General features: G+C 42.2%; 1 protein-coding gene across 2 annotated transcripts in view; it reads right to left on the reverse strand.

The window, feature by feature from the left end:
- The window catches only part of LOC136835045 (5-oxoprolinase), a 262,765-nt gene that overhangs the window by 109,668 nt on the left and 126,191 nt on the right, over positions 1–26,906 (reverse strand). For both annotated transcript variants that reach the window (XM_067098167.1, XM_067098171.1), the window contains one exon: positions 22,577–22,724. In XM_067098167.1, the coding sequence (XP_066954268.1) occupies positions 22,577–22,724 (148 nt within the window). The remainder of the gene's footprint in view (positions 1–22,576; positions 22,725–26,906) is intronic.

Here is a 26,906-nt window from a genome sequence, read left to right on the forward strand (position 1 = left end):
CCTTTTTTAAAAGAGAGGATCTGACAAAATTGTGAGGTCCTGTCTAAAAAAGCCTGTAAGGAGAAAACTGGGCACAGAAACAGACCTTGTAAAAGGGGAGTACTTTCCAAGGTGACCACCGAAAATGAGGACCTTCAATTGTAGATAGAAAGTTAGGGTGAGGAATTCACAACACTACCACTGATGAGGGGAAACCAAAATGATTGGTTCAAACCAGACAGGCAGACAGTACAGGAAAACTAACACTAGAAGCTAAGCTGATTAAAAATTTTTGGGTCTTCCCTTAACAAGGAAAGGTAAGAACAAGATGATTGTTGGTTACCGAAGCTAACTCCGATACATTACTCAAAGACCAGGAAACCGAATGTGGACGGAGTACTGTTCTTAGACAAACACAGACCTTAGGGATGAAAGTTAAGAGCCTGTGAGTCTGGTTCCAACAAAACACTTTCCTCGAGGCCAATGCGGCCGCATCATTACTGTAGCTTCGAAAACTATGTGAAGAGTGCTAGTTACTTAACTGTAGAACCATACTGCAGTAGAGTAGGATCCCTTAACTGATTTCAGGAAAACAGTAATAACAGGACCAATATCAGTTTCCTCCTAAACTGTAAGATTCACAAAGACCACAAAGCCAGGACATCAGAGCTTGAGGGGGCTGACGCAGGCTGAGTTTATATCAGACGTGACAGCTTGATAGTTTGTGGCTGAACTGGGTTGCAAACAGACCTACTTCCAGGTCCAGGAAAAGGTCACAAGACTACCTGAATGACGCTCCGTCTAAGGACTATTCCGACACCAGGGGGGAGGCCCTGGATAGGGAAAAAGTAGTGACCTTTTGGACCCCTACGAGAAGGGTGGTAGACAGAGGCACTTGTGTCTGTTGGTTATGGAGAAGAATGAACCATAACCTGAATGAAGCAACTCGAGTCCAAAACCACTTGTTTACGCAGCGCACTATTGCTATTGCTGTTTTGTTCAGAACCAGCCTAAAATGAAACCTCTTGGGGGAAGAAGTTTCCCAAGGACAGGAAGACTGTCACCGCCTCCAAAGCGTTGATATGGAACTGCCGGAACGTGACCGACTAAGTTCCATGTACTTCATTGGGCCAAAAAAAATCCACCTCACCCGCCCAGAGAGGTGACGGTGTGGAATACTGAGGCCAGAGGGGAAAGCTGGAGAGGAACTGACTTCGGTAAGCACTTGATAGTTGTGCAAGGCCGGAGGCCACTATTCAAACAGGAGGAATCAGGAGACACGTCCCTGACTCCGCCATACCCGGTCATAAACTCCAGCTTTGACTTCAGAAGGAGAACCGTCACTGAAGCAAACTGGAGAGAACCCAAGACCTTTTCTTGGGCACGGCGAGAGGTATGCTTGAGTTGATGAAATGATAGGTCGCCCTTGCTATCTCTTTCCGCTTCCACTGGATTCACAACTACTGAAGGCTACCCTCCGAATCAGGTGGGATTCCTTCCTGTTTACTTAGAAGCCCAAAGACTCTAGAAAACCGATTATAATGACTGGCACCCTCAGGCAATTCCCGACGCTGGGTGCCCAAATGAGCCAGGCAACTAGATATGCAGCTAGCATAGCCTTCTAATACCGGAGCTGTTGAACTACGGTATTGTTCAAACTGGCAAAGACTCTGGAGCTGCATTGAGGAGGGCATGAACCTGAAGGGGTACGCCTGCTCCCCGAGTCTGAATCCTAAGAAGGGATAGGACCTTTCTGCAACCAAGATGTGAAAGGAAGCGTCGGAAAGGTCTATAGAGGTGGTTACGGCTCAACGGAGCAGTAGGATCCGAACCCACAAGACTGTAAGCAATGGAGACTTGCCGAATTGAATAAGGAAAATAAACGGGACACGCCCGGAAAAATTTTCCAGTGGAAGGGAACTTCCTTGGCAGACAGAAAAAGCCTGACAGGCCATTCACAAAGACCCCCAGAACTCTGGCCGGAGGCTGATTGAACCTGATTGGGGGAGGGGGACAACAGTCCAGCTCCACCCCGGGCCTTGATAACTATACTCTGGGCCCAGGGACTGAAGTTCCAGTGGCCCCGAAAATGGTACAGCCTCCCACCCATATGAGAAATACTACAGGGAGGAGGCTTGATTGCCTCCCCTGAAGCGTATGCCTTCCCAATTTCTCGGAGAGGAGTAGGATGCTCCCTGCTCCTATGATAACCCTGAGGGTCAGAGCCTCTGGCCAAATGTCTAGTGAAAATTCTTTCCTTAGGTTTTCGTATGAAGTAAAGAAAACTCCGGCGGAGGCACGTGGGGGAGGCAGAGACACACGGGGGTGTTACAAGGGGCTGATGTGTTGGCTGAATCCGCACACATCGAGGTGGAGGCTGGGAGTGAGAGGCTGACGGCTGTCTAGGGGCAGAAACCTGAAGAGCCTGCACCACCGCCTGAGCAGGGGGGCTCTTGAACTACATGAACTTCTTGCCGGACTTGGGACAGGGCCCGGCAAGATCAGACCGTTTCTGCTCGTAAGGTAGACACCCACAAGAACGGAGGCTCTGAGTAACATTAGTAGCCCCAGACGGGCCGTAACAACGCCCACCTGAGGAAAAGATTAATTCTCCAGGTGAAACTGTTCATAAGATTTTTCGGCTCAAGGCAGAACGGGCAAGCCTGACTTACACCGTTTCAGCTTCCGGAAATTGACTCTGGAAGCTTAGGGAGCTGTACGCTGAATAAATTAGAAGCGTAGTCCGGGGTTAGAAGATTCACTGTGAATGTATCTGTGATAGCTGTCTCCCGGAAATGCCTCAGCGACATATTTTCAAAACAAGCCTGTTGATAAGAGGGGCTACATTCGGAGCACAAGGGGTAGGAAACAGGGCTCTCAAAGAGAGCACGGTAAGACCCCACAGCTGGCGTGAACTTGGAATTCTCCGCCTGCCACTCCGTTAGAGTTCTCAATGGAGACGATGTGTCCAGCCCCTAGCGAAAATGAGGGCTCACTTATGGATCCTGCCACCCCAGACTGGAGGGGAAAAGAGGTGGAGGTGTCCGGAACGATAGAATTCCGGAACAGAGCAGGATTTAACAGGTGATCCATTGACAATGAGTCTTGAGATTAATCTCTTGGGATTTAAGCTCCTGGGAAAGGGAAGGCACGGACCATGAGGTAGATAGATAGTTTAATAGGTTGACAATGACCCTCAAATCGAGCTCCTTATAAGGAGACCCGTAAAAGAGTTTTCATCAAAGGAAGGAGGGGGTAACCGCCTTGCTTTGCTTGGGCCGTGTCCCTTTCCAGAAGACGAGGCCAAACTCGTAGACGGCACCGGATTAGATATCCGAGACGCCCTCGAGGGGGCCCCGGAGCGGGTCTTCTTGGTTTAAAAAAGTTTTTTTTTTTTTTTTTTTTTTTTTTTACTGATTTCACCTTAGGGACGGTAGACCAGGAACCGTCGAAAAGGGATGAGAAGCTAACGAATCCCCTAAAGGAAAAGTTTGCCTCACCTAATTCCGAGCTAAGCGGAAAAGATTTGCCTCAATTATTCCCGCACCTACTTATTGCTCCGGGACGATGTTCACAGGTTCGAGAACGAGACAGAAGGCGCAACGTCTTCAGAAAACTCTCCGTAAACAGTTAACTTGAAGCTTAAGAGTTACGAGACTTGCGGCCGGCCTCCAGGAGGGGGAAAATTAGGACCCCAGACACCGGAGGAACAACTATTAATAAGTCATATGAGACGGAGTTTGGCGAAGGAAAAACCGATAGGTGTATATGAAACCTACCAATTTATCGAGAATCTCGCCCGGAAATGGAGTTTGGCGGAGGAAAGTGATAGGCGTATATGAAACCTACCGATCCACCGAGAATCTCGCCCGGAGAGAGCCCAAACACCGAAAGAGTAACTATTAATAAGCCACATGAGGCGGAGAACCGATAGGTTTATATGAAACCTACCGATTTAACGAGAATCTCGCCCGGAGACGGAGTTTGGTGGAGGGAAATCGATAGGCGCATATGTGAAACCTACCGATTTATCGCCGAAAGAGCGACTATTAATAAGCCACATGAGGCGGAGCTTGACGGAGGTAAAACCGACAGGTGTACATGAAACCTATGGATTCATCAGGTAGCCTGCTCGGGAGAGCATAGCGTACAACGCAATCTGCCGGGTGCCAAACGACTAATAATAAGCCAAATGAGGCGGCGTTTAGCGGAGATAAAACCGACTGGTGTAAATAAAACCTACGGATTCATCAAGTAGCCTGCTCGGAGAGAGCATAGCGTACTTTACAACCTTCCGAGCCAAGAATAAGTCACATGAGGCGGAGTTTGGCGGAGACGAAACCGACAGGTATATATAAAACCTACGGGTTCATCAAGAAGTCTGCTTGGGGAGAGCATAGCGTACTTCATAACCTTCCATGCCAAACTATAAAATCTCCAAAACAGACTGCGCACCGGAATGGGAATTATAGACTCCGTGATCGCTGGTTTGTTGCAGGATAGCAGAGCATTCCTGCACTTGACAAAACCAGCTGAAAACGTATGAGAAAAGGGCATGCTGGAATGGATGCCGGAGCAGAGTACCGTAGCAGCGACTTAGCCTAGTCGGACCAGGAAAACCCTGGAAAAACCGGAGAGAAAACCGGGCTAACAGGACAAAACTCATAGACATAAAAAAACAGAGTCAACGGAACATTCAAGCGATCATGTTTGAACAATATGTGGGAAGGTTATGAACTGTTCGGAAGTGGGTGCACCGAGCCAAGAGAGGAAAACCCCGGAGGAGGATATCCTGAACGAAGTGATAGCGGTGGGGGGAATAAACGCACTAAAACCTGCTAAACACTAAAACCACCGGAGCAGTAAAACAGAAGACAGTTAGGAGAGCTGGCCCAACAAGATAACGAAACACCGAACAGGTAACAGTAGCGTAAAAAAGGAGGGGGAAGGTTGGTAAAAGTAAATAAAGCAGAAGACAGTTAGGTGGAAAACGCTAACTGGCCAGAAAAGGATGAGATCCCAACAGTGAGGTGTGAACATGTGGGGAAGCACGGTCACCTCCAGGGAAACAGTGGACAATCAATCAAAGGAAGGGGGAAGGATAGGCCAGGAGGTTGAAAACAAACCAAGGGGAGAGAGAGAGAGCGATAAAAGGGGGGGGACAGCACAAAATAATATATCCGAGGGGCAAAAAGTTCCAGAAAAAGATATACTCTTTATTTAAGAAATTCAAACATCCCCTACCATCTAACTGTAAGCTTTTGCTGTTTCCACCTCTGCAACCCTTCTTTGTAGAAACTATTAAACCATGTTGAAAAGAGACTCCTCTTAAGTGAGTTTTGGGAAGAAAAGGAGGAGAGAGGAAGGGCATGATGGAAAACCTCTGCAACGGCCAGGAGAGCAAAGAAAGATAAAAGGCTTTGTGTGAACAGGGAGTGGGGAGAGCACTCCCAGGTGCATGGTCACCTCCAGGTCTAGGTGGAGTCCACTCAGACACACCGATGGACAATCAATCAATGCAGAGGGAGGGGATTAGGGCTACAACATAAAATAAGGATAAATTGCTCTCAAGCCTTGGAAAGTTAACAAACCTTGAAAACAAACCAAGGGACAAGCAAAGGATAATCAAGAAGGGGAGACCACAAAATAATATATACGAGGGTAACCATTCTTTGAGTTTACTCTTTTTTAAGGAAATTCAAACATCATTTTTCTACATATTTCATCTAACCAGTAACAATCCTGTCAAAAACTCTGATTCATTTAGAAATTTGGGGCCTTTCTATTAAAACCAAGTTGAAACTGCAGCTCTTTGATCCAAAGATTGACTCCTCTAAGTGTTCCTTGAGTTTTGGGAACAAAATTCTGAGCAAGATCAAGACATTTAGGAAATGTGAAAGTTTCCCACCTATGGGAGATCCCAGTTTCATTAGCTATCAATCGATAGTAATGTGCTGGATCTTCATCCATGGAACTGCACCAAAGCCACTTTCTTTCATTTTTGCAGTCGATGGGACTCTTAGGTTGTCTTGTTTTTGTCCTCGACCATCCTTAAATCGCTTTATCCCAATCATAAACACTGATTTAGATGGAGAAGAATCTCCATAAACTTGTTGCAAAGCTCTTCAATAATTTTTTCCTGGTTTCCAATCAAACTTGGTCAGGAACTTGATGTTAGCTCTCATCTCAAAATTTTTATTTTCTATGGGTTCAGAAAGTTACTTTTTCTGAAGCAGATGTTAACACCACAAAGAAGGATGACTGTAACAAAAATATGGATCACTACATCACAGATAATTGTAGTATTTGGGTTGTTTCATTCCTGTGTAAATACATCATTCAACAATTTTTTCCTGGAACTTTTAACCTTATTAGGAACATTAGCCGGTCACCATTGGTGCAACCCAAAGAAGGATTGAACTAGGGGAAGAGGGCTATTCCAGCTTAACTTATTAGGAACATTAGCCTAAGTGAAAATTTTTAAACAGGGATATCCATCCAAGCAAAACCAAACAAAGGGAAGCACCAGACATAAAACACACATGTACAGAACGAGATCACAGACATGAAACTCATATTTACAGATTGAGATCGTCCCTCCAGTAAATCATTCAAAATTTTTTCTGATTCATTTTTTTCCCAAAGAAGGAAAAAGTGTTACAGCCAACCCCTAGGCTAACCTAACTGAGGCGATGTAAAGGAAGGAAGCCTAGGAGAGGGGTAAAGGCTAACCAATAACTCAAATAATTCATAATAAAACAAAAAAAATTTTCTATAAGGTACATGTAGGAGGATAGACAGGCCCAACACGACATAAACGTGAAGGGACATGACCGACCTCCAGTTAAATGAAAGTACCCCAAAATTAACAAAATTCAAAACCATCCAAGCACAAGGTCAAAAATTAAATGTACCAATGAAAATTATGTTCCCATACGCTTAGAGAAGTGAGTCTAAAACAAGGCAAAATAAAGCCAAAATAAGAAGCGAATAGGCCCGAGGGGAACCATGTAGCCTAAACAGCAAGACAGCACTTGACCAGGAAGGGAACACAAAATTCACAAAATAAACAAAATTATAAAAACAGAGTAAAACAAAGTAAAAACCGTAACAGTACCAATGAAAATAAGATCCCCAAAGGCTAAGAGAAGTGAGGACAAAAATAAAGCATAATGAGGCCATGATAATAAGTTTAATGGGCTCGAGGGGGAAGCTCGTAGCCTAAACGCTCAACAGCACTTTCGTAATGAAGCCACGATAAAAAAGCGAATGGGCCCGAGGGGTAGCTAAGTAGCCTAAACGCTAAACATCACTCGTAATGAAGCCATGATAAAGGCTAATGGGCCCGAGGGGTAGCTCATAGCCTAAACGTTAAATATCACTCTCATAATGAAGCCATGATAAAAGCGAATGGGCCCGAGGGGGTAGCTTTCGTAGCCTAAATGCTAAACAGCATTTTCTCGTAGTAAAGGGTACAGAACAAACATAAAATTAATCAAACCCACAAAGTTAGGGATCATTAATTGGTAAAATATCCCAAATAAAAAGGGATACTAAAAAAAAAAACACAAAACAAACATGCCGACCCAAGACCAAGGGAGGTCAAGAGACGCCGTGAGAGGAGATCGAGACGGGCGTTATAAATCCTTTAATTATTAAACTAAAGGAAAATAAGGAGCCTCAATCTCCTAAAAACAATAAAACACTGGTACTCAAGTTTTTGAAGAAGAACCTTGCGAGGATGCCATAAAAATCCAAGATAGAGCACAAAATAAGGATCACAACGAAATTATGTGTGAACGAAAAATCGCGTGCTAAAATGGAATGCGGCTAGTGTTGCCTTGTATACAGTCCGCGAGTAGTGCATGGGCTTGTATCAGCACCTCTCTCGTTGGGACTTTTGACATTGGGACTCTCTATAGGATAAGGTTCCGTGTTTTTGTAGTTCACCCTTTTCCATACACGACTCCATCTAGTGGAGCTCGCTCTGGGGGTAGTAACTCCAGCATTTCATTTAGCTTTCTCTGGTATCTAGCAACGGAATTACCTAGAAATAAGTGCTGAATGGACTTTTTCACCGGCTGACACGGGACCCCGATCCAGAAATAATAATAATAATAATAATAATGACAGCTTCTGGGGATGACACTTCATAATTGCAAAAACAGAGAATAAGGCATTTAAGGAACAAATGCCTCATTATTCCATCTTTCCCACAATTAAGATCTTCTTTTTGCCTCACTGCTCAGGATGCTTTGTATGAGTGAACTGCTGCTGTTTCTCAGTCTGGTGATTAGGCTGGACATTGTTCGCCTCACAATGATTTTCAAATTATCCAGGCGGTTTTCTATGAACATCTGTGTGGCTGAGTGATAGCGAGGAGTGTTTGTGAGGCGTCTCTGAATGTCATTGTGAACAACAGTGATATGTCTCATGGTCTCTCGGTATAGTTCATCCAAAGGGAACACCCATATGTAATGAAGCAGTACAAGCGGAAAAGCAACAGTTTCGTTTCTCGGTGACAGAAGGCAAACCTCCTTGCAATCATGTTGCCAGTTGCACATGGTTTACGACGCCTATGTTCTATGTCTGCCATATCTTTTAGGTCGTCCGTGATAATGTGTCACAAATACAAAAATTCATACACGAATTCCAGGTGATGATTCCCAAGGAAAATTAGTGGTTCTGCAATATGCTTAAGCAATCTCGGAGCAGCGACATACACTGGGTCTTGGTTTCGTTGTACAGGATATCAAATTCCTCTTCATACTGGCAGCAGGTGGTGCATCCGATTTAGAGTGGGTTCAGTTTGACATTCAGGGCATCTGTGTACATGTTGAACAGGTGTGGAGAGAGAATGCCCCCTTGCCGGAGCCCGTTTAGGGAGCCGTAGGTGTACGACAGTACGTTAACCCATTTGACACTGAATTGCTGTGTGGAGAACCAACAACATAAAATGCCAATTAGATATAGAGGTGTGCCTCGTTTGTGCAGCTTCAGGAAAAGCTTCTGTCAAATGCTTTTCTCACATCTATAAAACATAGGAAAACAGGAGAGGCTGATGATAGGTAAGAGTTCAGCAATTCTTTCAAGATGTAGATGCAGGTTGCTTTAAAGCCAAACTGGTTGTCAGTGGTGTGTAGAAAGGGGAGAAATCTCACTAGAAGAACGGACTCAAGTATCTTCGATGCAATTGTAGTACTGTAATTGTAATCAGGCAATAATTGCCAGGGTCAGCTGCATCCTTTAGCTTGTTTTTTATTAATGGTATTAAGTGAACTAAGAGTAGGGAGTAGGAGAAACTGGTGAATTATGCACACATTGAACAGAGCAGCTAGCAAAATGTAAATTATCGGATGGCAGAATTTGAAAGCTTCAGCAGGCAGGCCATCGCAGCCGGGTGATTTATTATTAGGTAGGTTGTTTATGGCATTGCTGATGTTACCTGGCGTAATACAATCAGCGAAATGAAACTGAATATTATCAGTAAGGAGGTTATTTACATCCCTGCGGAAGTCTTGACCGTTTATGCAATTCAGGATAGTGCTGAAGTGATCGGCCCACATTCTTGCGATAGCCTCATCACTGACGGATTCTCCTACTCTCTGTGATAGCTTTTTAGTTTTGGGATTTAGAGATTGAATGTCCTTCCAAAGACGGGGGTAATTGCCAGATTCTAATTTCCTAGACATTGCATCAGCTCTTAGTTGCTTTTCATTCAGTCTGCAATGCTTAAGGGCAAGTTTGAACTGCGCTCTCGCTTGCCTCATTAGCAGTGCAAAGTGTCCTTCCCTCGGGCTACCATTTTGCCTCCACAGTAGAAACATTTCTCGTAAATGTGTATAAATATCTTTAACCAATTCATTCCATCCAGGTACATTATGAGAATTGCCTTGATGAGATCTAAAGGTATCCCTGCCGGAGGTGAGCATAGCGGAAATTATATTCGAATAGAATTCTTTCAGATCTCTCCTGTGATGATCATTTCTACATTTTGGGTTAGTGCACAGTAAGGCGTCTGCCGGTTGGGCTATTGACCGCAGCCTGGTTTCCGTGGTTTCCCTGAAGGATCTGGTTTTCTGTTGGTTTTTAAAATCCCAGCTAACAGCAGGTGGGTGATCAGTTAGGGGGTTCACGGTAGGGAGGGCTGGGGTACTGAATGACACCTGTAAGGGGATGTGATCATAGCCCAACGCAAGATCATAGTGAATGTTGCAGGTCACAATAGAGTCATGAAGTTGAGGGGACGTGATCCAGTGGTCCAGCCAGGAGGTTGTAACTGTGTCCGTTCTGTTCTGTACGTAGGTATAGGAGGGAGGGAGGAGCATTACATCGCTAATTCGGAGAGCGTGATTTTCACAGAAGCGAATAAGTTCATTATAAAACTGCTTTGTGGGGTGAGAATTAAGGTCGCCAATTATACAAATATGATCAGCAGTAGAGTCGTGAATAATGCTGTGTAACTCAACTAGGATCATGCAGCACTGATCAAAATTATCGTTCTTTTCCCTGGGCATATAAACATTAATTATTAGGATCTCAAGAGTCCCCTACTGTCACTTGAAGCCCCAGCAAACTATCACTCCTACAGGTCAACACATTATGGTTCACCATATTGTCTAGAGATTTGTGCTACAGGAAAGAAAGGACCCTTTCGGGCGACAGGCTACGATGTGATCTGTAACTTGCATTGATGAGGTTGAGAAAGCTCTGAAGTCTTCATGCACTGAATCGCAGATGGCAAGGTCATGAGGCCAGAGGAGCGTTTCTTGCAATGCAATGATGCCTTTGAAGTTTTTGCAGAATACGTTTAAAGGAGGAATGTTCCGTTTGAGGCCAAAAACATTCCAAGAGATTATATCTAGTGCATCCATGGCAGCTCACGAAGATGGGAAATGAATGAGTTGATCATTTGGGTGGATGGGGGATTGGCTATCGAGGGTGGGCATTCACTCGGCTTGGGATGATGGCTGGCACTTGTGGTAGAAGGCGAGTCTGCGCCTGATCCCCTACTTGGGGTGTCAGTAAGTTCCCCTGGGGGAGGTTGGTCCTGGATTAGGTTGTATCTTGAGACTTTTATGTCAGGACCGAAATTCTCGCCTTTAAGGGCATCGAGGTGGTGAAATAGGCAGGTAATCCTGTAGGCCACTTTATGTTTAATTTTGCATGGGAGCTTGTGGGAGATAAGAGGGTCGGAGCCCGTGAGAAACTTGATTCTCTCTACTATGGCGTCTAGCTTCATCGATGACCGTAAATTGTGAATCACAACATGACACCTCTTCTCAGGTTTCGGGTGAGGTGATTCATGAATGCTGGGCTTTGGTTCAGCAAACACTCGAGATGTTCTTTTCCTTTTTTCTACTTGTTTGTGTCTGCCAGCCCCCAGTCCCCTCATGATCAATCACATCTTCATCCACGAGGGGGGGGTTGCGAGGGAGAGGTAGGGTCAGAGGACTCACAAGGGCTGGTGATCGTCGCTGAGGAGCTACCTTCCACCGGAGGCACTGGGGAGGGAGGGGAGGCTGGGGGTTTGTTGATCCTATCGGATAGGTCTACAGGTGGTGTGGGCGCTGCATCGGAGGGGGAAAGGACAGTTCCCTCGTGGGAAGGTCTGGCCATCTCGACTTCGCGTCGCACCCTCACTTCTCTCGTGTTGTTGGGAGGCGAGGAAATAATAGAAGCCTCATTCAAAGGAGTCTGGTGGCTTGCTGTGCAATTGTCTAATGATTCCTGCACTCCTTTGATCGCATCCCAGATCCGTGAAAGATTGTCACTTGTTTCCACAGTTTTAAGACTATCGAGTGATTCCTGCAATCCTTTGATCATGTCCCAAATCTGTGAAAATTTATCTTGTACTTCCTCAATTTTTTCTGAGAGGGATTTTGCTTTTAAAAAGGCATTTTCTGCAATGCAGGTGGGCTTAGATCAGCAGGCCCCTTTGAAGGCAGATTGTAAGGGTCATCGGCGTAGATTTCCACCAAGCAGGTCCTTATCCACTTAGTGATATATGATACTTTCTTGAGAGAGGATAGGCTTTTCGTGGGTCGCTCCTGGAGAATGGTATCTGGTATCAGGTCTTTGCATTTTGTATATGCAGAGTTAATTTCCTCGTCAGAGAAGGCTGCACTGACAGATTGTATAGCTGACTCGACATCTGCACAGTTCGAATGGTATTGGATAAAGTAAAGACAGTTGTTTGTGAGTACAGGACTTGTGTGTGGGGCACAGATATTGTTAGGTGCCAGGGTCACTGGCACAATGGTTGGAGGTTGGTCAGATGATATTTTTGTGGTAAAGGGAGGGCCAAGCACTAACACATACACAGCACTCTATTACCCATTTCCTAAGGCCAATAGGCTTCGAGAAGTTGAAATTTGAAAAATTCCAAAGGCACTGATTGGGGCAGAACGTAGATTAACATATCTGCAATTACACAACACTAAACGGCTTACGCGCCGGGTATTACGTAGAGACACTATTAATACATTGCTTTCTATGAGAGGTATAATCACCAAGAGCGAAAAACCTTTCTTTTTTTGGTAACAAAAGTGAGAGAGACCTCCAACACGTACGTCCCCCGACACACCAGATTTGTGCGAATGTTAAATTGGACTTTTCATTACACCTGCAACTGATTTATTTTTTGGGGTGGTGGCTGTAGTATCATCATCTTCTGAGTGATGTGTCAGTGACGTCATTAGTTTGGGTGGAGCGTCTCCCTTGCTTCGCTGTACTCTGAGCAATGCAATTGCATTTTGGATCGTGTTTCATATACATATAGCAATCGGCAGTTCGCATCGGTGTTTAGGGTTTAATAAGGGGAATATTTTACTATTGTATTATTTCTGGGGACTTTGATTATTGGGTAGTATTTTATTTGACATTTGTTGAATTACTGTGTAAAACTTTTCTTATGCAAGTGTGCATCATTTCTTTGTGTTTGTTTAAACTTTTTTTATTTTTTTTTATAATTACACACTTACGTGTGTTACTTTGGGTGCATACGTGTGTGTGTATGTAAAGTGGGTGCTGTTGCTTAAGCGTATTCAGCAATCTGTGCCTTGGAGACAGGTCTCTCTCTGAGGGTTGGCACTAAGCATTTTTTCTAAAGATGTCAGCAGGCGGGGGTGGGAGTAGCAATATAAGGGGTGAGGTGTTGTTCGGAGGGGGCAAGGGATGAATTCCTCTCTCTCTCTCTCTCTCTCTTTTGCGTCTGTCTGCTCGACCTTCGTTTTCTATACGTGAGAGTGACTGCCCATTCTCTTTGGGAAGACTTTTTTTTTTTTATTTTTGGTAGTTTGGTCTTGAAGAAGTGGGTTCTGACTCACTAAGGGCAAATCAGCTGTGTGCTCAGCCAGCAATTTTCTTTTTTGTCCATGGGACTTTGGATTTACAGGCAGTCCCCGGTTTACGATGGGGGTTCTGTTTTTACGCCGTGTTGTAAAACCAAAATCGTCATAAACCGAAAAATCATCGAAAATCGTCAAAAATCCTAAGAAAACCTTCATTTCAACGCTTTGGGTGTACTGAAAACGATGTAAACTGCATTTTTATTGAGTTTTTCATAAAAAAACCTTCCAAATTTTCATTATTCTGCCGTTTTGGAGCCATATTTCTCCCGTCGGATCAGCGTATGACGCTTCATAATCCCGGAACATGCGTCGTAAACCAGGAAATAATTTCTGATGAATATATTTGAAAAGTGTCATAACCTCGGAACGTCATAAGCCGGGGACTGCCTGTAATTGCAGGGGGTTAGTTAATTTTGAATTTAATTTTCTGGGTTTAATTTAATGATGGGTTTAATTAACTGTGAATTTACTTATGGGTTTACTTAATTGTGAACTTAATTTTAGGCTTACTTAATTTTGAATTTAATTAAGGGTTTAATTAATGTTTGAATTTGATTGTGGGTTTAATTAACTTTGGATTTAATGGTGGGTTTGATTAGTACCTTCTTTTGAGTTCTGGGAATTAACCATTAAACGCCGAGCCTCTATTTACAAAAGTGTCTGCCGTATGCCAGCGGAGTTTGGGAGTTAGCGCCGAAGCAGAAAGAAGTTTTTTTCAAAAAATCACAGCATGCTTAGTTTTCAAGATTAAGAGTTCATTTTTGGCTCCTTTTTATCTCAATGCCTGAAGTTTAGTATGGAACCATCAGAAATGAAAAAAATATCATTATCATATATAAATATTGGAATATATGACAGCGCGAAAAAAAATGTCATATATAATTGTATACAAATCGCGCTGTGAGCAAAACGGTTAAAGCTAATGAGCCATTATTTTTTTCGTGTTATTGTACACTAAATTGCGATGATTTTGGTATATAACAAATTGTAAAACAATCAAAGCAACACAGAGAAAATATTATCACAAAATGATGCATGAATTCGTAACATGCGGACGTAAAAAAAGTTTTTTTCAAAAATTCACCATAAATCGAAATACTGTGCTAGACACTTCCATTTTGTTGCAAAATGAAGGCAAATGATTGAATATTACTAGAATGTAAGAGTTTTAGCAGCTTACAATTGCATTTTTCGACCATTTCAGTCGAGTCAAAGTTGAACGAAGGTTGAAATTTCAGCACTTATCGTGATTTATATGAAAATATTTCAAAACTGATAAAAGCTACAACCATGGGTTATTTTTTGTTGTATTTTACATGAAATTGTGCACATTTTCATATATAAAACTTCATGTAACGGCTAATATAAAACGGTGCAAAAATTACGACAAAGTGACTAAAGAAATTTCGAGATATTCAGCAGTTAGCGTGAGCGGAGGTAAGGAAAAAGTTTTTTTCAAAAATTCACCATAAATCGAAATATTGTGCTAGAGACTTCTCGTTTGTTGCAAAATGAAGGTAAATGATTGAATATTACTAGAATGTAAGAGTTTTAGCTTACAATTGCATTTTTTGACCATTTTGGTCAAGTCAAAGTTGACCAAAGGTTGAAATTTTGCACTTACCGTGGTTTATATGAAAATATTTCAAAATTGATAAAGCTACAACCATGAATTTTTTTGTTGTATTCTACATGAAATTGCACACATTTTCATATATAAAATGCTATGCAACGGCTAATATAAAACGGTGCAAAAATTACAACAAAGTGACTAAAGAATTTCTGAGATTGTAAGAGCCTGATGCCGTCTCTTCCAAACGTGTGTGTTTGTGTGTTTGCCATCCATCGGAGTGGCGAGACGTTTGGCGTCTTCACAAACAGAAACATACACACAGTTTGATACAGAAGATTCGTTGGAATATTATGAGTACATGATTAGAATGCTTCCATGGCAATGCAAGTAGTGGTGATTGTACATACATCAAGACAACAATGATTAGGGAGAAACACGCGGAAATATTGTATGGACGACAAACACACGCGTGTTTGGAAGAGACGGCGTCAGGCTCTTACAAGATTTTCAGCAGAGTTAGCGCGGACGTAAGGAAAAAGTTTTTTCAAAAATTCACCATAAATCGAAATGTGCTAGACTTCTCGTTTGTTGCAAAATGAAGGTAAATGATTGAATATTACTAGAATGTAAGAGTTTTAACTTACAATTGCATTTTTCGACCATTTTGGTCGAGTCAAAGTTGAACGAAGGTTGAAATTTTGGCACTTATCATGATTTATATGAAAATATGTCAAAATCGAAAAAAGCTACAACCATGAGTTATTTTTTGTTGTATTCTACATGAAATTGCGCACATTTTCATATATAAAATGTTATTTAACGACTAATAGAAAACAGTGCAAAAATTACGACAAAGTGACTAAAGAATTTCTGAGATTTTCAGCAGAGTTAGTGCGGATGTAAGGAAAAAGTTTTTTTCAAAAATTCACCATAAATCTAAATATTGTGCTAGAGACTTCTTGTTTGTTGCAAAATGAAGGTAAATGATTGAATATTACTAGAATGTAAGAGTTTTAGCTTACAATTACATTTTTTGCCATTTCGGTCGAGTCAAAGTTGACCGAAGGTTGGAATTTTGGCACATCATGATTTATATGAAAATATGTCAAAATTTATAAAAGCTACAACCATGAGTTATTTTTTGTTGTATTCTACATGAAATTGCACACATTTTCATATATAAAACTTTATGTAAAGGCTAATAGAAAATGGTGCAAAAATTACAACAAAGTGACTAAAGAATTTCTGAGATTTTCAGCATAATTAGCTGATGCTTTCTTTTGGGATAAGAAAGAAATTCGCGCATGCGCAGCTGGGTCACGCTTGTAAACAAAACAACAGCGTGATCCGTGAACTCCCAGCATCCCTCAAGGCGCTTGATTTAAAATTTTTTGCAAACGAGGCCTATAAGTATTTTTCTGCGAATATTTAAAAAAACTTCTTGTAGTCGACATATTTAACGTCAATTTGGCACCCGACAGACAACTTTTGTCGACGTAAAATACGTCCAGTTGGCGTTAAAGGGTTAATTGTTAGAGTAAATGGAATTAACGTTCTAGTTTTCGTGTTGTATGGGAATTCTGTCAAGGGAAATTTTTTTTTCCTTGTTCTTTTCTGTAAAGGGTGTACTTTTGCAGGACATGGGAATTTTTTGCATTGGTGTTTAGCCAAGAATAAGTTAACAAATTTATGTACGAAGATGAAAGTAGCAAAAATGTGGAGAGGAAATAGTGATCGGAGATTCCTTAGATCAGTCTATGGTTGGGCAGGACGCGGAGATCCAGTCTGCGGTCCAAAGAATTTTGTTGACGAAAGTTGGAATAGCCAAAGATCGATGGTTGGCTTGAGTTCTAGGGTCACACGGGTTGGTTGCTTCAATTGTAATATACAGGGACACATTAAGAGATTTTGCCGTGTTAAATATTGTGGCAGTTGCACGAGTTATGGTCATCCTTGGCGGTCTTGCCCATCTCGGGGACAGTATAATGATAGGCCTGCATTTCAGAATTTCGGTAGCTCAGATAGGGAAGTTCCTCACATGAATTTTTCAAGGGGAGCTTGTGATTGGCAGACATTGTCTGAAGACCGATCAGTTGTAAAGGAAAACTGGATGGGTGTCTCTTGGGATATAGGACTTCTGGGGGAACCCTCGAGGTCGAAGCCAGTTGTAACTGGGTCTGTACATGGTATAAATGTAAGGGTCTTTATAGATACAGGTGCCTCTATTAATTTAATTTATATTAAGAGTTGTTCAGATCGATGTTTCTTGATCGCTCTTTGAGACCTGCTAAGGAAGTTGTATGCAACATTCAAGCAAATAGGTTATGGATTTTGGGATAAGTAGATGTAGATTTATCTCTCGGGGGGTAGATCTTTGACAGAACCATTTTTGGTTATACGGGGGAGTGCTTTTGGGAATACATTGTTACTAGGTCATCCTGCATGTCAGAGACGAAAGATATCGGTTCCTACGGGGGTTTGCGGTATAACTGTGAGAGTATGAGGGAACGGATATGAAGGTAGTGGATGACGATGGATCGGGTGTACACTCGGCAAAAAAAGTGAGGATACAGTTTTCATTAGATTTCGTTCATCGAATTTTAATTTTTTTCTTACAGAAAACACATCATCTCGGTAAATTTACTCTAGAATATGAAAATACAATGCAAATTATATCATATATATTAAATCTGCAAAACAAAAACGTTCAGATACTTAAAACCACCATGGATGTCTGAAGTAATCAGAATTTCTCAGATGACTTCGTTCATAGTGATCTAAAAGATAGTGTGTGGATATCTCGGTGTAGTACTGTTTATCAGAACGGCAATATTTACTCGTTTTCCGTGATGAACAGGCTTATTATTGCATCATCATACGAGGTAATGATAATTTATTTAAATTTTACACATTCATATTTCACGGTGTTAAAGGTCAGCTGGAATTAATGGCAGTAAATGATGTGACAGCTAGGGTAGGTTGACCAAATCTATTTAAATCCGCAAGAGTGTTCTCTATGATGTGCGGAGTAGCGGGAAAACACAAGTAACTGGATGTTTCTTGACGATGCCATAGTTTCTCTCTTTCTCTCTCTCTCTCTCTCTCTTTCCCCACTGCTAAAACATACTATACAAATATAGTATCTCTCTCTCTCTAAAAGAAAAAAATAATAAAATGAGTAGCTCTACATATAGGCCTAGGCTTACACAACAAGCAGCTCTCTCTCTCTCTCTCTCTCTCTCTCTCTCCACTGCTAAAACATCTATACAAGTATAGTATCGCTCAATCTCTAAATAAAAAAAAAATAATGAAATGAGTAGCTCTACATATAGGCCTAGGCTTACACAACAACAACTCTCTCTCTCTCTCTCATCATAACATTTGCATTTGTTCCTTTATTGTTCCCCATGTTTTTCATTGGACATTGCTCAAATTAACTCTTGATTTCATTATGGAAGATCGCGTTTCCGATTACGCAAGCATTCCGTTCATTGTGGTGTCATAAATTCATTTGTGTAAGGTTAGTTGGTAGGTTATGTCGAAAAATGTTTATTTTGCTCAGAACTGTCGCTGCAAATTACAACTTGAACGAATACTGTAAAGCTTACTACTGCATTTAAGTATCAATGATTTCAGAACCGTAGAATATGATTGAGTTATAGGAGGTCAAGCAAAAAGCAAACGCATTAAGACTGAAGCTCCTCCCCTTTCTAAAGTTGCCAGATGTCGCATTAATTAGCAATATATGTCCGAAGATTAAAAAAACTGTATCCTCACTTTTCTTGCCGAGTGTACATGAGGATCAGGTGTACATGAGGATCGGGGGGGTGAATGATGAACATGTGTTGGGGGATGAGAAGTGCTATAAGGAGTTTTGACAGATGATGTGGTGCTTGGTCCGGGAATGGTTGCTATGGTGAAAGTTTGAGTGAAAGGAGTGCATAAACCGAGACAGATGTGTGTGGAAGAAGGTAGTGAGAAGCTGAAGGGGGTTTTGTGTAAGGGTTCTATGAATAGTGTATCAGGTTCAAGGAACACTTGGGTGGAATTGCTAAACTGCAGTGATTCAGTTCGCAATTACCAGAAGGGTACTTATCCAATCGACTTTGTTGACTGGGTCAATAAAGATAATTCAGTGAATGTTGTCGGGGATTTTTGTAGTTTTTCTAAAGTAGATTTACAGGCTAGAAGGCAAGTTTTAGGGATCAGTTAGCCAATGCTGATTATAAAGAATATGCTGGGGGTGTAGAAGATGTTCTGACCGAGTTTGCGAACATAGTCGCACTCAAAGGGGATAAGTTAGCATTAACAAATGTGCTAGAACACAAGATTATGTTAGAGGACAAAACTAAACCTATTTTTGTTCCTTCATATAGGATTCCTTTTAAGATTAGGGAACAGGTACAACAAGAGGTTAATTAGTGGGAAGAAGAAGGCATTGTTAAGCCCAGTTCATCACCCTTTAATTTCCCGTTGCTAGTGCCTAAGAAGTGAGATTAAGCCCGTGTGTTATTATGTAAGAATATTATGATGTATAGTTGTCGTCTGACGCAATATCTTTGAATATAGAGTTACAGAATAAGGGTTTGTTACCTAGGATTTTGTTTTTGGGTGGGTAATTAGTATATCGGATGGAATTTATCTGATCTGTTACAGGTTTAGGTAAATCAGTTAGGGTTTACGATAGGATTAGGAAGACTTTAATATGGCTTCCAAATTTGGGTATTTGGATTTTTCAGTTCTCTTTTAGAATTAAGAGGGCTGTGCCATTGGTAATTGTAGTTGTTATGATAATAGGATCGATTGCCAGTATGTCAACTGCTATTTTGCTGAGAAGTGAGCAGGCATTGAGCAGTATTTGCTAACCAGAAAAAACTTTGATGACTTTACAAGATATGTTACCTCTCAGATGTTTAGGATTGCCTTTAATGAATTTAGTATATTGGTAGGTTTCTCGGGTAATTTTTTACTGGGTAGAATTTTTATGAATAGTATCTTAGAGTTGTGTATCTGATAGTGGGCTGATTGTGGAAGTTCCAGTTAGCAACTCGGAATTGTTTCACATTGTTATCACATGACCTATGCCCTAGTAGTTTTAATAGTTCAGTAATAATACGGCATAGAGAATAGACTAGTTACTTTTTGAGTTGACCGTCGGTATGACTGAGTTATATAAGACACCACTTCCTTGCAGTAGAACTGTTCAGAATGTCTTCTATGAGCCTCAACTTATACATGTTAGGTATGGGAGCCATCTACGATATGCCTACAGGTTGCTACACCTGCACTTTCGTGAGAAGATCCAGGGCTTTGGATAGATGTCGGGCAGGACATCTACAAATCACTATTGTTGCTGGGAGACATCTGTTTGGCACAAAGGATTCGCGAGCGCCACATTCAACATGGGCTTGTGCAGTCGCAAGCCATTCAGCATAGTTGGATCGCCAGGAATTCAGGACGCAATGGAAACCACGGGCTTGCGCAGTCGCAGGCCATTCAGCATACCTGTAGTTGGATCACCAAGAATGGAAGATTTCAGATGATGCATTCCATAGAAGAACTGTTATTGGGATAACATCTGTGTTACGAGACATATAATTTTCGTATCTAGTGCAGACAGTTTGCTATGAATTTGGAGTTGGCCCCTACTGAACTTTTGATTGGACAGTTATCGTAACTGGACGAGGACGTCCAGTGGTAGGTGGTCTGAGCTCCTGTAACAGTCATGGGGGTGACCTTTGAACAGTGAGATATATGATGACCTAGCAGGGCACTTCCGCACCAGTCAGTGGCAAAGAATGTCTGACATTTGCATTTGGGATCTGACGAATGCATTTGTGCTGACATTGGAAGTTTGCTCAGATAGATATAGAGAGTTATCTGTTCACGTCCTAAGCGCATAGAAACAATGTGTGTTTGTTTGGTCACTGAACTAATGCACCGGAAATGCCCAGTTCCGGTGGGGTATGTGCGGGTGAATGTGCGATCCCCCATGATATATGACGGGAGAAATATGGACTCACAGGAGGACTTTGGTTTTGATAGGTGGTGTGTATGTTTGCCTTGTGAGTGTTTAAGGACCACCACTGTGAGAATACCTGATCTAGCAGCCATAGGAAGTGAGTACCAAACTCATGGACAATTATATATATTTTATTTTCAGACTACATAGTGCTGCAGTGAAATCCCGTTGTGCCTCTCTTACATTTTTCTGTTTTGAATGTGAATATTAATTTCAGGTTTTAATATATGATATGTTTCTTTTGACAGGAATCGAACATTGTCCTGAGAGGGATGAATATTTGGAAGTGGTGTTTAATTTACTTTTACAGACCCTATGACTTGTATTGTGGTTGTTACAACCTTATTACTTTGCTTGTTGACAAAGGGGTTACTGTATTCACTAAAGTTGCTTAGCATAAAATAATATCTATGCTTATTTGGGAAACAGTATTTCCTCTAGTAATGTGTTCCTTTGATAGGGAGTGTGAGTCACTCCATTTCATGATTGTAGTTTTTGCAGAGTTATTTCCATTAAATTTGTCAATAAAGTCTAGTTTTCTATATCAGTGTCTCATTTCAGTAGGCCTTTGTGTAAAGACAGCTTTAGAGAGAATCTTATTATGAAAAGTGAAGGGATCTGCTGACCTAAGGAAGGCCACAGCTACCAGAAACGTCTCAAGGAAGGTGAGAGGCTAAATTCTGTTCTTAAAACAGATACATCAATATAAAGACAGCCCTCGAACCTGGGTGGTTAACAAATACTTGTAATGGACTATCCAATGTCCCTTTAGGTGGAATCAACTCAATTAGCAGCAACACATAAGCAAGACTTCCAGAGTGGGACAACTATAGCTTCTGCTGGGTCAGATTTGTAATCCCCTGCAAACCTATCATGTCTGGAACTGCACCTTTTACCTAGGGGAGGGGAGGTACTTTAGCCTTGATAAATAGTCTTCCAAAAGGCAGTGGAGCTGCACCTAAACAAGAGAGGCTCACTGTCTGTACATCTTGCCCAGTGGTGCTTTACCTATCTTTTGGCATTTTAATTAGGAACTGAGAGTGAGTGTCTTAATGCATACTTCATTAACATGCAATAATTATAAAAAATAACAAAAACAGTCAAATCAAGAGGATAGAGTCAGAATCTACTGAAAAAAGTCACCATGTCACACTAAATGAAGTGAACAATTCTCCTCAATACATTCTCATACTAAAACATTTTATGCAGAATCTTCACTATTACCGGCATTAAAACAATACTAACAATACTCCCAGTGCATCCCCCTGCACTAGAACACTCAATGAGAAAATTCCTTCACTGATGTTAAAAACAACATGCTTCATCTGGCATTCATGACATACATGCAAAACTATATTTACAACAAAACAATAATCACATACTGTATGGTACAGTGCTACTTTACATAAAAAGTAAATTAAAACTTCCAAACCTGTGTACAAGCCAATTCTGCTGACAATGCAAAGTGTCAACTAATATATCTGCAACAGTTAATAATTACAATCAGACTTCAAAACCATTCATAAAACACTAATTTATTTTTTAAATTATGCAAGAACTTCAATTCATAATTAACAAGATCACATCATAATATAAAGAATGAATAAAAATAGCTCATAAAATCTCTGGGTATAAAAGGAAAAAATTTACCTGATACTGAACAGTTTCTTGCATTGCTCCAAGATGAACTGGAATGTGAGGAGCATTTGATACCAAGCCACCATCAGGTCCAAACAATGCACAAGAGAAGTCTAGACGTTCTTTTATATTAGTTGATATTGAAGTCCTTTGAAGTATTCTAAAATTAGAGAGAAATAAAAGCAACTGACAAAACCATAACACAAAAAACAGCATTTAACCATAACAACTGAAATATGACATATTTATAATAAAATAAAGTTTTATACTGTATATACTTACCAAGTAATTACACAGCTATGAGCTTCCTACCTACGGCAGTCTAAAATTTTCAAAATTCACGGTAGCATTAGCATTTGTTTTGGTTTAGGTACATGCCCTGCCCATAATCAGGGACCAGGAGGAACAACTTAGCCTCAATTTGTTTTCACCCTTATGTCCATGTGAGGGAAGGAGGGAGGTCCCCGATTATGTAATTACTTGGTAAATATATATAAACTTTATTTTATCATAAAAATGTCATTTTTATATAAGTAACTTACCTAGTAATTACACAGCTGATTTCACACTGAAAGGAGGCGGGATCCATGGACATATTCTACACCAAAACATTAATTAAGATAATGACTTTGAAACAGAAACAGTTGCTAGGAATGAGACAATACTTGTTGTTTCCTTACCTGTCAAGAGAGCAATTGCAGATAGTTACTGCCTCTGGTCAATGCTCCTCTTAACCTGTGGTGGGCATGGCTGTATGGCCCAGAGTCGCCCCTACATAAGTGGGAACTTTGCAGCGAGGGAAGTACACCCATGGCTAGCAAAGTAAAAAAGAGATGCCCTCGCCCAGGACACAGACCAGAATAAGCCAACAATGCTGTAACCTACACTGCAATAAAAACCACCACCCAAACCACTAAAAACTAGCAGGCACTCCAGGTACTACGTACCCCCAGGCTTCCCATAAACTCAACACCTTACGCCAAGGCAAGGGACAGTAGAGGGACAGAAGGTCCCCTATGCTTCCTCTCCCAACACCATGCCAGCAACAGATAAAGGTCCCAATGTACTGCAATTTTCAAAAGTAATTTCCACATCCTTGAGATAGTGAGCAGCAAAGACTGACTTGCATCTCCAAAAGTTTGACTGAAGGGTACTGGACAGGGACATATTATGTCTAAATGCAAGAGAGGTACCAACGGTCCTGACCTCGTGGGCTTTCACTTTAAAGATCGACAAAACGTTTCTTTAATCTGGGAGTGAGATCCTGAAACCAAGCTTCTCCAAAAGAAGGAAAGAGCACTCTTGGAAAGAGGATGAGAAGGGTTCCTCACAAAGCACCAGAGTTGTTTGAAGGCCCCCTGATCTTCTCCATCCTTTGAAGGTAATATCTAATGGCTCTTACTGGGCAAAGAAGCTCCTCCTCTTCTTCTGACCCTAGGATGCCCATTAAATTTTTAATGGTGAACGAACGGGGCCAAGAATTAGAAGGGTTCTCATTCTTGGCAAGGAACCCATGGGAGGGGCAAACTGCGTCTCCCTGTGAGAAGCCAACTTTCTTATCGATTGCTTGGAGCTCACTTATCCTTATGGCTGCAGCCAAAGCCAAAAGGAAGAGGGTTTTCTTGGTCAAGTTCCTAAGAGAGACAGAGCAAAGCGGTTCGTAGGAGGAACCTGAGAGCCGTTTCAAAAAGATGTCTAAATTCCAGGAAACAAAGTCCGACTTCTCTTGCTTGACGGAATCGAAGGACTTGATTAGGTCACTTAGGTCTTGGTCAGAGGACAGATCTAGACCTCTATGTTTAAACATCGAACTGAACACAGACCTATACCCCTTGAAAGTGGACGTCACAAGTTTCCTGGAAGTCCTCAGGTAAAGCAAGAAGTTGGCTACCTGACTTATAAAGGTTTCAGAAGAAGAGACATTATGGCGAATGCACTATCTTCTGAAAATTGTCTACTTGGACTGGTAGAGCTTACTAAAAGGTCATCTGCATCCAGCAATAGCTTCTGTAGCCTGTCTCCAAAACCTCTTCGCTCTGATGAGGCGCCTGACAGTCTGAAGCCTGTCAGGGCCAGAGTGGACAACCCTTGGTGGTACGTACCTGAAGAAGTGGGACTGTCTGAGCAGTGACCGCTTTTTTGGCAGAAGCCTTGGGAAGTCCACTAACAGACACAGCAGGTCTGGGAGCCATTCCTTCCTTGGCCAAAACAGAGCAACAAAGGTCGCTGAAACATCTTGGTGGGATGCAAACTTGTTGATCACCTCCCTGATCATACCGATGGGAGGAAGGCGTAAACATCGAGACCTATCCAGTCCAAAAACGTGATGTCTGTTGCCTATGCAAGAGGTCCGGGATAGGGGAACAGAAGAGAGGAAGGCGGTGGTTCCTTGATGTCGCAAACAGGTCTATGGCTGGCTTGCCCCACAACCTCCACAGATCATCGCATACTAGAGGATCCAAGGTCCACTCTGTCGGAAGCACCTGTTTGAGATGACTCAACTTGTCTGCTAAGACATTCAACCCTCATGGATAAAACAAGTCACAATCAACACCTGGTTCTGTTCTGCCCAGAGAAGGAGCTCTTTCGCCAACTCGTAAAGAGAGAAAGAGTGGACGCCTCCCTGCTTTTGTATGTATGAAAGGGCTGTCGTGCTGTTGGCATGGACTGCTACTGTTTTGCTGTGTACTAGGGCTGAGAAGAACTGGAGACCCATGTGAATGGGAGAAGAGACCCCCAACCTAGATCTGAAGCGTCGGAGTGAAAGTCTAGGTCAGGGCTTAAAGAAAGAAGAGACTTCCCTGCCCGAAGTCTTTCTTCACACAACCACCATCGAAAATCCTGCTTGATCTCCGACGTGATGGGGAAGACAAAGGAGTCCGGTTGGGTCTTTCTGATCCAGTTCACTTTCAGAGAGAATTGAAGCAGCCTCATGTGTAACCTGCCCAATGACAGGAACTGTCCCACTGAGGCAAGGGTCCCCAAGAGACTCATCCATTGCGCCACTAAGCAAGATTGGAGAGATAAGAACTTTCAGACTGTTTGAAGGCAAGAGACGACTCTTCTGGGGAAAAGAAAAGCCCAAAAAGTTTGTGAGTCCAGAATCATCCCCAAATAGGGAATCTCCTGTGTAAGAATCATCTTTGATTTCTAGTTGTTGACCATAACACCTAACTCCTGAGTCAGGAGAAGAGTTTTTGTTAAGTCCTCCACGCACTTTTCTCTCAACAGAGACCTGAGAAGCCAGCCATCCAAGTAGAGGCCTATATTTAAGCCGAGAAGATGAAGGCATCTGCCAAGAGGAGTGAGAATCCAAGTGAAAACTTGAGGGGGGCCGTGGACAGGCCAAAGCACAAGGACCGAAACTGGAGAATCTTGCCCTGAAAGACGAACTGCAGAAACTTTCTGAAGTCCAGATGTATTGGGACATGAAAATAAGCATCCTGCATGTCCAGGGTGACCATCCAGTCCCCATGATGGATGGAGACATGACAGAGTGGTTCATTTCCATGTGAAATTTCGTTTTCAGAATGAACTGATTCAGGGCGCTGACATCCAGGACTGGCCTCCAGCCCCCTGATAATTTGGGGACTATGAAGAGTTGGTTGTAAAAACCTTCTGAATCGTAATTCTTTACCACCTCTACCACTCCCTTGCATAGAAGGGATTCAACTTCCAGGGAAAGGGCCAAAAATATCTTGGAGTCTGCCAAGTAAGCTGACAAGATGACCGGTGACTTGGTTAAAGGGGGGGGCTTCTCCTTGAAAGGAATGAAGTAGCCTTCTCTCAATATCTTGACTACCCAAGGTTCTGCACCTCTGCAGCTCCACTCCTTCCAAAAGAGGCGTAGTCTTGCTTCTGCAGGGTACTAAGGACTAAGTTTTCATTTCCTGTTGCTGGTTTAGAGGTGGACTTCTTTATAGATCTCGAGGGGGGAAGTAGATTCGCGTGAGGTCTTGGTTGGGTCTTCTGTTTTCCTCTATGAAAGGGCTGAGGTTGAAGCGGAGAAAAGGATCTTGCTGCAACGGTAGAGGAGTCCCTCAGCTGTTTGGTGAACTGGGCCAGATGATCGTTGGTGGACTTCTGCAAACACGACAAAATCTCCTTAGTTACATGTGGACACAGGTGTGCTTTGTCCAGAGGAGTGAACAGGAGTGCCGACTTCTGGGTAGTGGTAACCCCTTTTGTGGTGAACGAGCACCACAACTCTTTTTTTCAAAATGCATAAAGAAAAGAGGGAAGCGGGCTCTGTGGATCCATCCCTTACAACTTTGTTGGCACACGATAGTACCCCCAACCAATTTGTCGCAAAATCTTCTGCCAGGCCTGGGCAATCCTTGAT

Source organism: Macrobrachium rosenbergii, chromosome 4 (assembly GCF_040412425.1).
Source record: "Macrobrachium rosenbergii isolate ZJJX-2024 chromosome 4, ASM4041242v1, whole genome shotgun sequence".
Lineage (NCBI taxonomy): Eukaryota > Metazoa > Arthropoda > Malacostraca > Decapoda > Palaemonidae > Macrobrachium > Macrobrachium rosenbergii.